The 11,220-nt window shown below is 37.9% G+C and overlaps 1 protein-coding gene across 1 annotated transcript; it reads right to left on the reverse strand.

Moving 5' to 3' along the window:
• Positions 1 to 3,907: 3,907 nt before the first annotated feature.
• LOC101713823 (olfactory receptor 10AG1) lies at positions 3,908 to 4,864 on the reverse strand. The gene has a single exon (XM_004869816.2). The coding sequence runs from the start codon at positions 4,862 to 4,864 to the stop codon at positions 3,908 to 3,910; it is 957 nt and encodes a 318-aa protein (XP_004869873.2).
• Between the last annotated feature and the right edge of the window lie 6,356 nt (positions 4,865 to 11,220).

The following is an 11,220-nucleotide window of genomic DNA, read 5'->3' on the forward strand; positions in this document are numbered from 1 at the left end:
AAATATTTCAAACCCTATTTCTGAACACAACATTCATTTGATCCTTAATAAATTTTAATTTTTATTTCATCAGTTACTTCTTTTATCCTTGTCATATACTCCTTATTCCTGAGAATTTATTTGTGTAACTGCTGAACACCCCCTTCCAGCTACCTTACCAAGGCATGCCTGTGTCCTTCACCTCTTCAAATTGCTGATTTATACTGGTTTCTTCCCTTGTTAGTGGTAAAGTGGCAATGAATGGCCATGTAAGGAAGAAAAAATGTATACTTTACTATACACCAGAGTGTATGAGAAACATCTTAGGAGACCACTAGAGTCATTTGTCTAGGGGAAGACAGTAGATAAAATCAGGGTTGAATACTGCATACATGGTAAACACGGTTGCAGAATTTACATAGAGATTATTCTCAAATATTTTCTTCTGTTTGATTCTCAATTTTCCTACATATGAAAACAGTCACTTAGAAAAACTGGCATATTTATCATTTTACGTTTCTTTTTAAAAACCTTCTCTAGATGTCACCACATTATACTGCACCTGTTTTCTAAATATTCACTTCCTGAGCATACATCTTTGTGGTAATTCTCTTAAAACTGAAATACTTTCTTAAAATCATTCACCATTTTCATAACTGATTCATGTTTTTCAATTCTCTCCGTGTTCTTTCAAATATAATAATTTTCTATAATGTAATAGAATTATCTTGTTTTTCTCCTTCAATCTATCACTACTCACCTTCGCTTATGCTTATATTGTACATTATATGATGCTCAAGACTGATAAGCATTGCACAAATTCAATTCTTCTTCGCTTTTACTGAGTTCTGTAATGCTGGTGTATGTTCCTGCTGGCCACACAGCCAGGATGTCCATGTGACTTACTTTTTGACAGTGAAATAGGGGTGGACACAATATATGAAGACTTTGCCTCTCGGGCTTAGGAGGACCTCTTTGCCTGGAGATTGCCTTCTTTCCATGTGGCTGGCTGGGCCAGCAATGGCCACACCAGTCAAGGAGAATAGCACAGCCTCCATATCTGATTCTGAAGGCTGGACTCTATACCTGGGATTCTTCTCCAAGGCTTGTTTCTCTTTAAAACTCTTTACGTCTTAGAACCATGGAAGACTGCTATTCTTCAGTTCAGTTTAACCTAATGTACAGAGACGCATTGCTTTTTCTCTCCACCTTCCTCACGAGGCCCCTGAAACCTTTCTTCACGTCCATCACACCAACATTGTCTACTTTGTGACAGCACAGGCCTGGCCAATGTAGAGTAGTCAGGCAGTGGATATTATAGCATACTTGCTTCAAACAGAACCCTTTCTTGCAACTGCTTACATATGACCCGAGAAAATGTCCCTCTCCCTCCGGAGATGTACTTGTAATTTTTTATACTTGGAGATTTTTGGTCATATCTTATTCTATATCTTTTGGAGAAAAGGCAAAACCTAGACACCAGGGGCACAGGATAGAATTAGCTAGATGCATAAAATTAGCTAATGTGATGCAAGGAGTTAATATTCCTTGTTGTGTGTAAGTCTGTGTTCCAAAGTCCTCTCTGGGTCTGCACATGGAGTTCAGGAAATGTAGCTTCTGTGGGTTCTGCAGGACACCTCGTTATTCAGACTATCTGCCTTGTCCTCTTGACTGAGTGAATGAATGCACATATTTGTAGTAAGGGTCAAAATCCAAAACAAAGCAAAACAAAACAAAACCCTGCAACAGTACATGCTAATGAGGATGATATCAACAGGAACTCTCATTCTTTGACTGTGAGGATAAAAAATAGAGCAGATACCCCTGCTCTATTACCCAGTTTCTCAATAAACATCACCATATATATATATGAATATATATCATATGTATCATATCATATATAATATCATATATATGAATATATATTCACATATATATTCACACACACACACATATATATCGATGTCTCTACCTCTATCTATCTATCTATCTATCTATCTATCTACCTATCTATCTATCTATGACTGTAGAGTGGCTTAAAATAATTTTTTATGAGTCAGGGCGCCCTGGTGATTGTGTGACTCCATCCCGCTCTCTCCCAGATCTTTTAATTCTTCTTTCCACAGAGAAAAGGTAATGCAAGGAAGAGGTGGGTGGGAAAGATCTAGAATCAGAAGTGGTGTGGTAGAGAACAAAGGCCGAATTCTGGAACCTGAGCCCTAAGGTGCTCACTCACAGAGGGCATCCCTGGAGGTGGCAGCAAGTGAAGTAGACAGAACTTGATGCAGAAGGTTAACAAATGACCCATTCTGGGGCTTTTTGTAAGTTTATGACAGCTATTTCTGTGTTTTGAATATTAGTAACAAAAGTGTCTCTAGTTCTTCCTGAGGCCTCTTGTTTTCTGCACTCTGTCTCACGCTGTGGATCAATTCACTGTAGTCAGAGAACCTCGCCACCTCAGTAGGGGATTGACATGAAGCTACACATTCAAATGGGAAAAATACTGCTGGACAAGCTTCCCCAGGCCTTTCTGTAGCTGCTACTTCCCATCTGTGCAACATGCATGGTCCCCTTTCCGGAACAGTTATCCAGGCCCAGCCAAAGGACGTAGCAAAATCTTTACTACACTGGTGGCTTCCTTTGTGCTGCAGGGGAATGGACCTAGAAGGGGCTCACATGTGCGGGTCATTTAAACATTCAGAGCTCATACTTTATGACAGACTTTGGCTTGACATTCCCTGAAATGTCTACTGGCTCCCTTGTATACTCAGTGATTAATTCTCTTAAAAAATGAGATTTTAGACTTCTCAGATCTGCCCCACTTGAAGTACATTGGGCAGAGAGAATTTACGTGGTTTCATTACTGCTGTATGTTTACAAATTGATAAAATTCATCAAGATATATTGTAGAATGGCTAAAGAGTACAAAATTTCCAACAGATATAATAATTAACCATCAAAAAGATCAAAATGCTTACTTCCTTGATTTGATGTCAATCCCCGATTGAGGTGGTGAGGTTCTCTGTAATGTACCATGGGTCAGTGCACAGCGTGAGACACAGTGCAGAAAACCCTTTCAGAGCTCTCTGGAACAACTAGAGACGTTTGGTTACTGATATTCAGAACACATCTATGGCTGTCATAAACTCAAAAAAAGCCTTGGCATGGGTCATTGTGTATCATTTTGAATCAAGTATATATTTCTATCTTATTCACACTACATGTATATGTATCAAGTCACCATCATGACCCCAACAGCTGTCCAAAATTTATGCATCGATTCAAAAAACAGTCTTCTTTGAGGAAAGTATGACATTGCCCAGAGAGTACCGCATTAAAAGTCCTGTTATCCAGTTTTGATACATGAACGAATCATAGTGATGAATAGCTAACAGAAGCACCTGTACTACCAAGGTTTAACTTCAACAATGCTCATCACCATGCAGTCTTGATCCTTCTTTATTGACGTGCCCTTACGTGATTAGACAGCAATCACTGGTCAAAAACATATGAAATACTCTTAGTTCAGTCTGCTCAGTCTGACAGACTCCACTGGGTGACATAACTTTCTACACAATACATTGCACACGGAGATATAAAGATGAATAGTTTGTTTGTGAAATAGAAAATAAAGAGAGTTTTCAGAAGTATTGAAAATAAAAATAACATCTGTCTATGATCATTTGCATGTGTTACTTCACTTCAGTTTTTTGGCTTGATTTTCATAGAAGCTGCTTTTACACATCAGTATTGGTATTTGGAGGTCAATTGTTTGAAAACAACAAGGTTGGATTCCTGTGAGATTAAAAATGTGAAAATGTTATTCATAAGACCTGAGAGTTCTAAAAACACTATAAAAGAATCAAAAGTGATTTATAGAGACTGGGACAAATAAAAAATCAAATTTTACAAAGTCATGATTCTTGTGTCATAAGACAATCCATTTCAGAAGGAATTTTTTCAATGCCACCATAACATCTTTGTTTCTCAAACAGTATATCATGGGATTAAACATAGGAGTCACGATGGTATAGAAAAGAGAAAGGAATTTGTCTGTTTTTGGTGAATGACTGGATTTCGGCCTCAAATATGTGATGATGCCTGATCCAAAGAACAAAGCCACAACCATGAGGTGGGAAGAACAGGTAGAGAAGGCTTTCGCCCGCCCAGTGGTGGATGGCAGCTTCATGATGGTTGAGATGATTTTCACATAAGATCCAACTATCAACATGAAAGGAACAGTGACAACCAAAAGAGCAATGACATAAATCAGCATCTCAATCAAAAAAGTGTCTCCACAGACAAGGGTGAGGACCGGAGGTACATCACAGAAAAAGTGGTTCAGCTGGTTATGGCCACAGAAAGGGAGGGAGAAGATCGAGTAGGTGAACCCGATGTGAACTGGAACTCCACTTATCCAGCAGCCGCCTGCCAGTTGGCTGCTCAGCTTGTTGTTCATGATGACAGGGTAGAGTAACGGGTTGCAAATGGCGACATACCTGTCGTAAGCCATAGCTGTCAGAATGAAGCACTCGGTGACCCCTAGGACTAGAAAGACATACATCTGCGTAGCACAGGCCAGAAAGGAAATACTTCTATTTTGTCTGTGGAGATCTTCTAATAGTCTGGGGATAGTGACCGACACATAACATATTTCCAAAAATGAAAAATTCCCCAGGAAAAAATACATGGGCATCTGCAGGGAAGGGTCTGTCTTGGTTACGATGAGAATGAGGCTATTTCCTACCAGAACAATCACATACATGACCAGAAACAGCCCAAAAAGGAATCCTTGCAAACTGGGAACATCAGAGAAGCCAAGTAAGATGAATTCCACCAGGGCAGTTTGGTTTCTCTGTGGAGGGTTTTGACCTGTTGATCCCATCTGTGAAGAAAATGAATTCAAAGATTTGAAGTCCTTCTGTCCTCGAGGTTCAACTGCAGAATTGGAAACATCAATGACATCGGGTGCACTGACGCAGGATAGATGTCCAGTTCTGTTTGTCTTGTTTAATATTTTAGTGATATATTTCTAGTGTGATGTCCTAAGTCTCCAGATGTTAAGTGAGAGTGTAATTGTAAACTCTTTTTTCCTGCTCATAACAGAGGGAAAGTATGTGATAATGAAATACAGCAAAACAAACAGCAATAAAATAAGAATGAAACATGACAGGTAATCTTTACTGAGGATAAGAACTGCTCCTGCCAATATTTGACATTATTTAGTGAGAAATGTTTCTCCTTCCTGATCAATATCCTCTCTAATGTTTTTTATTTTATTTCTTTCTCTCAGAACCTTCTCAGTCACAATCTGTTTATGTGTCTTTTGTTTTCTCTTTTGTTTTTGTGTTTTCCCTATGAACTGCATTTCAAATAATCCAAGAGCACGGTGGTCAGTCAATGAGAATCCGTTTCTCTGAACAATTCAGGCCAGCCTGGGTCTTGGTAACCCAGGCCATGTATGTTCTCAGGAAAAGGCTTAGATGTTTACCAAATAAAAAAGAGACAGAAATATTACCTTGCCTCCAGCCTAGAAATATATTGATCTTTACTCACAGAAAAGCATAGTATAAACAATGCATTATAGTAAATCATATGTTCACTGAATAAATTTTTATAACATACCTTAAAATCTATCATAACCTCCACTAAACTTAATGACTCAATTTTTATTATAAACTTTAGGCCTTAAAGTTATCATTAGGAAAGTTTAAGGCTTTTTAGCAGTAATTAGACAACAACAACAAAATAAAATGTAGAAGAGAATTTGACCATAGGAATCACACCTGATACCAGCTGATAAGTCAAATTTTCCTTTTTGTACCTGTCTTCCAAAACAGAGAATGTATCTATATAATATTTGTACAATATATGGTATATGCCATATGTGCTCCTGTTCTAAATATTTGCTTCTGAATAGCCATTAGATATCACAGTGCTAAATGCACTGTCCACTGGGTCTAGTACTGCTCCCTTAGAAATTAAGTTTTTCTAGAAAAATGTTTGCTAACCCTTCCACTGTACTGGAAGCCGTCACTTTTCCTTTTTGAAAATTTCCATCCCACCTGTTACTTTTCACAGATTACCAGAGTCGCCAAAATTCTCCTTCTCAGGAATTTTCTACTTTCACACTCATTTCCTAGAGTCCATATGGGTTTTCTCTCAGTATATTTTCTGAAATCTTTCCTGTCATCCCTGTTTTCCAACCCTTTAAAAAATGTTTTTCTTTTCTCTTCCTTTTTTCCCCTGTCTTTCCTATTTTGGTAATTATGTTCCCACTTTATATCTTCGCAAAGCTTTCAAAATTGTACATCATCATCCACAATTTTGTCCTTAAGTTATACCTTTGGAAACCCATCTGGAACAAAGAGATAATTGAATTTTCTTTTCTTTTCTTTTTTTTTTTTTTGGTACTGGGGATTGAACTCGGGTCCTTGTGCTTGCGCAGCAGGCAGCCAAACCACTGAGCTAAATCCCCAGCCCAATAATTGAATTTTCAATGATTGAGGAGTGTTTGCCGGAATATATAAGACAACGAATTCCTATCTATATTTGTAGCTGTCTATAGAATTTGTAATGTGTTAAATATTAAGGATAATAAAAAGAAATAAACTATATGATGGGCCCAGTTTCAGACCTCACAGAACTTAGGTATTGGTGGTAAAATCAAACACTGTCCAGGTGTTGCTTTAGATATGTAAAATCTACGCAGAGAAATCCACGGTGTTAACAAAGTGACAGATAAGCTGAGACTTTGTCAGTTCTAAGGACAAGACAGAATCCTTTAATTGTTTTTACTTTGAAGAAACAAGACTAGAACATTTTCCAAGAGGGGAAAAAGATATATTTTCGTTCAGTTTTCTATTCCAACAACTAGTCAGATGCCATCACAGGTGAATGGTTTATAAATATTTCTTAATGAGCAGTGGCAGAAGTAAAGATCCGCACTGATCTCAGAAATTGTTTCCAATTTTTGCTGGATTCAAGTACTCACTGGTCAAAGGTGCTGCTGAATTCCAGTGGAAATTATGCATATTAGGGTGATATCTCCTTAGTAATCAGTTTCTCCTGCATCGAGTAGATGGCATCCTTTACTGATTTATTTTTTCTGCTTCGCTAGGGACCATCAGAGCTATGGAGGAGAGCAGAGATGTCGCTCATTGGTGGAACTATTTTTCTTTTGCTGTTAACTTTTCAACACTTATTAAGTGCTAAGCAGCATGTTACTGACTCTCTTTTTGTCACCTCATTTACTGCATTCTGAATGCAGTGGGCAATGGCCACAGACTCACTTTTAAGTAGAGATTGGGCTGCACTGTATGATTACGGACCTTGCCCAGTGTGAAGAAGCAGGCATGTGAACTGGCTGAATTCCAACTCATCAGTTTAATGCCAGAGTGTACGTCTTAATAAAAACTTGGTAACACTACAGAAAATTCAGTAGAAAATATCATTTTGGATTTAATATTTTCAATACTATCAATAAAATGTTAAGTAATAGGGAAATAATTCCATGCTTATTGCAAATTCCATTTACTATTATGAAAACAGAGACTAATTTATGTGTAGATATAATCTATATATTTGGAGTTCACAAGATTTGCCTATTATTGAATTTGATTGTAAGAAAGTATTTTTTCTGGGCTCTTCACCCATAAGATTAAAAAATACTCTGCAATCAAATAAGCAGGGTACAATAAATACTTCTTACCTTTTATATGCCATGAAGAAATCACCATATGTTTCCTCTTTTAAGAAGAATAAGGTCTTATGTAAATGTTTTACATTATTAAAGTAACAAATCTAGCCATTGCTCTTTGCTTTTAAAACACTTCCTTCACCCTTTTGTCAACTGTGGTGCATTTTAGGAATAGACTTGTCTATGTGGTGAGGGCCATCTGCTCTTCAGTGATGTGTTGCATTTTTAAGAGCAACAACCTGCCAATCAGTTGGTAACTTAGTATGCAATCAAGGGTTTCTGTGATTGCATCAGTGTCTGGGGTCATTTCTGTCCCTGGGGAGTGGGGCTCCCGCCTTCTGGTCACTCCTCCTCCCTGCTTTCTCCCCAGCCTCTCATCTTTGGAGGACAGCGAGGTTCCCCTGCTGGGAGAGGCTGCCTCAGGCAGTCCACCGCACTCTAAACTTGGGCTCACTCCTTGTTTGGAATCTGAAGCTGTTCAATTTGATATGATTAAAACAACATTTGAAACGATTTATTTACCTTTGACAAAGAGAAATTGTGTACATTTTGTCTGCAAAATGATATTTTGAAATACGTGCACACTGTGCAATGTCTAAATTGAGACAAATGACATATTCACTACCTCACGTGCTTATCTCTCTGTTTGAGGTAATCCCCACTGAATGTAGGTCCTCCACACTGAGTTACACCCCCAGCACTTTTACACTTGACCTGGAGGTGGGGCCATGCTCATTTTCAGAGGCTCCATTCAAATCTGGAGCCCTGCTGCCTCGGTGCCTCAGTCTCCCGAGTAACTGGGACTATGTGTGAACCCATTTTCCATGGTAAGAACATTTAAAATGTATTCTCTCAGCAAGTCTCAAGAATTCAATGCTTATGATTAACTCTGCCATACAATAGATTGCCTGAATTTGTTCCTCTATCTGAAATTTTGTGTCCTTTTTCAGACATCACCTCGCTCAGGCCCTGGTGACCACATGGTAAAATGTCCTTTGGCCTCAAAGAGCACAACTCAGAAATGATGAATTCCTATGTACTTTAGGTTGTTCATGTGTGAAATTCACCATGATGCATTTAAAAATAACAGATGTGAGGAAGTAGTGTGAATTTTTGTTGCTGCTATGAGTCTTCAAAAAGGTTGTAGAAAATGCTTTCAATTTTCTTCTCTTTCTTTATTTCCTGTTCAATATATGTGCAGCTCTATGAAGCATGACACTATACTGTTCAGAAGGTAGTGAAGAGTTTGTCCCTGTGGGTTGGTCACAGCCTCTGATGACTCAGTCCCTGCCCATCCTTGCCCTGGGCTGCTGTGTTGTCCTATGAAAGTGACCCATTATTATTCCTGTAGCCAAAATCAAGTATTTCACGTGTATGATCTCATCTCGCTCCAATGTAACTTCCACTTGACCCCTAATAACCTCTTTTAATTTTTATTTCATCACTTAACTATTTTCTGCTTATTATGGGCTTCTCAGCCCTGGTCCTTTGTCTTGGAAACTAGTGCACCTGGATTTCCAGGTACCAGGCCATGCACAGAAAACCCTCCGAGTCTCGTCAGCACATCATTCAGGCAATGTACACATCACGGAATTTCCCCACAGCTGCAATCATTTACACTGTGTTTTCTTCCTTTTGGTACTAAAATGTCTGGGAAAGGGCACGGAAATAAGAACATAATATGCTTCACTGTAAGCAAGGGTAGAAGCAGAAAGACCAGTTAAGGGGTGGTTGAAGTCAACTATGTAGGAGAAGACAGTGGCCAAAATCAGTCTTGAGTACAATATACATCGTGGTCACAGATTTACATAGAGCTTGCGTAACTCTTTCTTCTGTTTTTTTCTTCTGTTTGATTCTCTATTTTCCACACATAAACTCAGTCACTTGGACAAATAATATATTTATCATTGTATCTCACTTGCAACAATCTTACCTAGTTGGTCAGAAATTGTGCAAATTTTGTTTTCTAAATATTAATTAGTTCTATGAGTTTTTCTTCATTTTTGTGGAAGTTTGCTGAGTTGATCTCCTTGTAATATTTCTGTAAAAACTGAAATTCTTTAGGAAATTCTATAGGAATCATTCACCACTTTCATTATCATCTAATGTTCATCATTCTACAGTTTCCCACTGCTTGGTCGTAATACCCAATGGCCACCATGTAAAGGGCAACAGGGTTATTTGAATCAGGGTTTCAAGGCATTCAGTTCATGGTTAGCTGGCTCCATGACAGAAACCTCATGGTGGAAGGGCTCAGTGGAACACACGTGTTAGTTCACGGCAGCTGGGAAGAGTGCCAGAGGGGAAAGTGTAAGAGATAAGTTACAGTGCCCATGACCTACCAGATACATCTTTAGAGTACTTTACTAATTCCTTTGATAACTCCCAAGCCAGTCAAGTTGACGCAATTAATCTTACACCCCACATCAGATATATGGTCACAGAGACAAAAGGCTGACAAAGACAATGAATTAAAAACAATGTGACTATAGCTAAAAACAACAGAGAAGAGAAAGAAAAACGTTCAGTTTTAAAACTAATCAAAACTATTAGTATTGCAAAATATAAATTCATTGAAGAAATGACTAACTTTGCATGTATTAATTAATAATTTCCTTTAGAAAGCTAAAGACAGTGGATGAATCAAAATACAAAATCAAGTGTATTGTACTTCTCATAAGTTTTACTACACTGATTTTGCTCTCCTGTTTTTCAGGAACATTTATGGCATTTTATTTTATTCTCTCAGTGTGACCGTATGTCTGAGGACTTCCTTAAAAATTCTTTTTTAAGAGAGAAAGCTCAAAAGGCTCCGTATACGATCTGTTCTTGTCTTTTTTATTGTTTTTTTGCACAACACATAGCAAATCAAAAACAGAAACTTTATTCTTTGTTCTACCAGGATCACCCACCACCACTGAAGAACGATCCCCTTACTACATACAGTCCTCTGTCATTCCACAAACTGCGCACACCGGTAACCACGCAGGCCCTAGCACCGATGTGTGAACTTCCTTCAGGTGACTTGTATTGTTTCCCCATGTGTTAGTTCAGCTGAGATCCTTTCGCTGAAGTCCACCTGGATCACACATTTCTCATCACCTCCAACTGCTTCACCTCCTAAAGCTCTGTCTACTGCGTGGCTTCACATGATGTGTCTCTCATTCACATCACATCTCATCTTCTGACATGTTGTATCATTATTTTGGTGTCTTTGTTTCTACCTGTTTAGTTTTCACCTGCTCAGATTTTATAACAGATGATATTATAGTTAATGTAAGTCCAGCCTTCCATTTCAGCATCGGAATATTTCACAAAAATCTATGAGTTATTTATATTTGACTACAAGTAATCTATAAATTTCAATAAATTTAAAAAGCTTAAAGAAAGGAGTCTTATTTTCTGACCATATAACAATATTTAAAAATAACAAAATGTGCCACTCACCATTTTTTTTACTTTTAAAAATTATTTTTTATTTTCACGCACTATTTTATGGTAAAAAATATTTGATGGTAAATGTTCCTATAGGCAAATAATTT

This window comes from Heterocephalus glaber, unplaced genomic scaffold (assembly GCF_053883595.1).
Source record: "Heterocephalus glaber isolate CG9 unplaced genomic scaffold, H.glaber_assembly_v1.0 deba00001806, whole genome shotgun sequence".
Classification (NCBI taxonomy): domain Eukaryota; kingdom Metazoa; phylum Chordata; class Mammalia; order Rodentia; family Bathyergidae; genus Heterocephalus; species Heterocephalus glaber.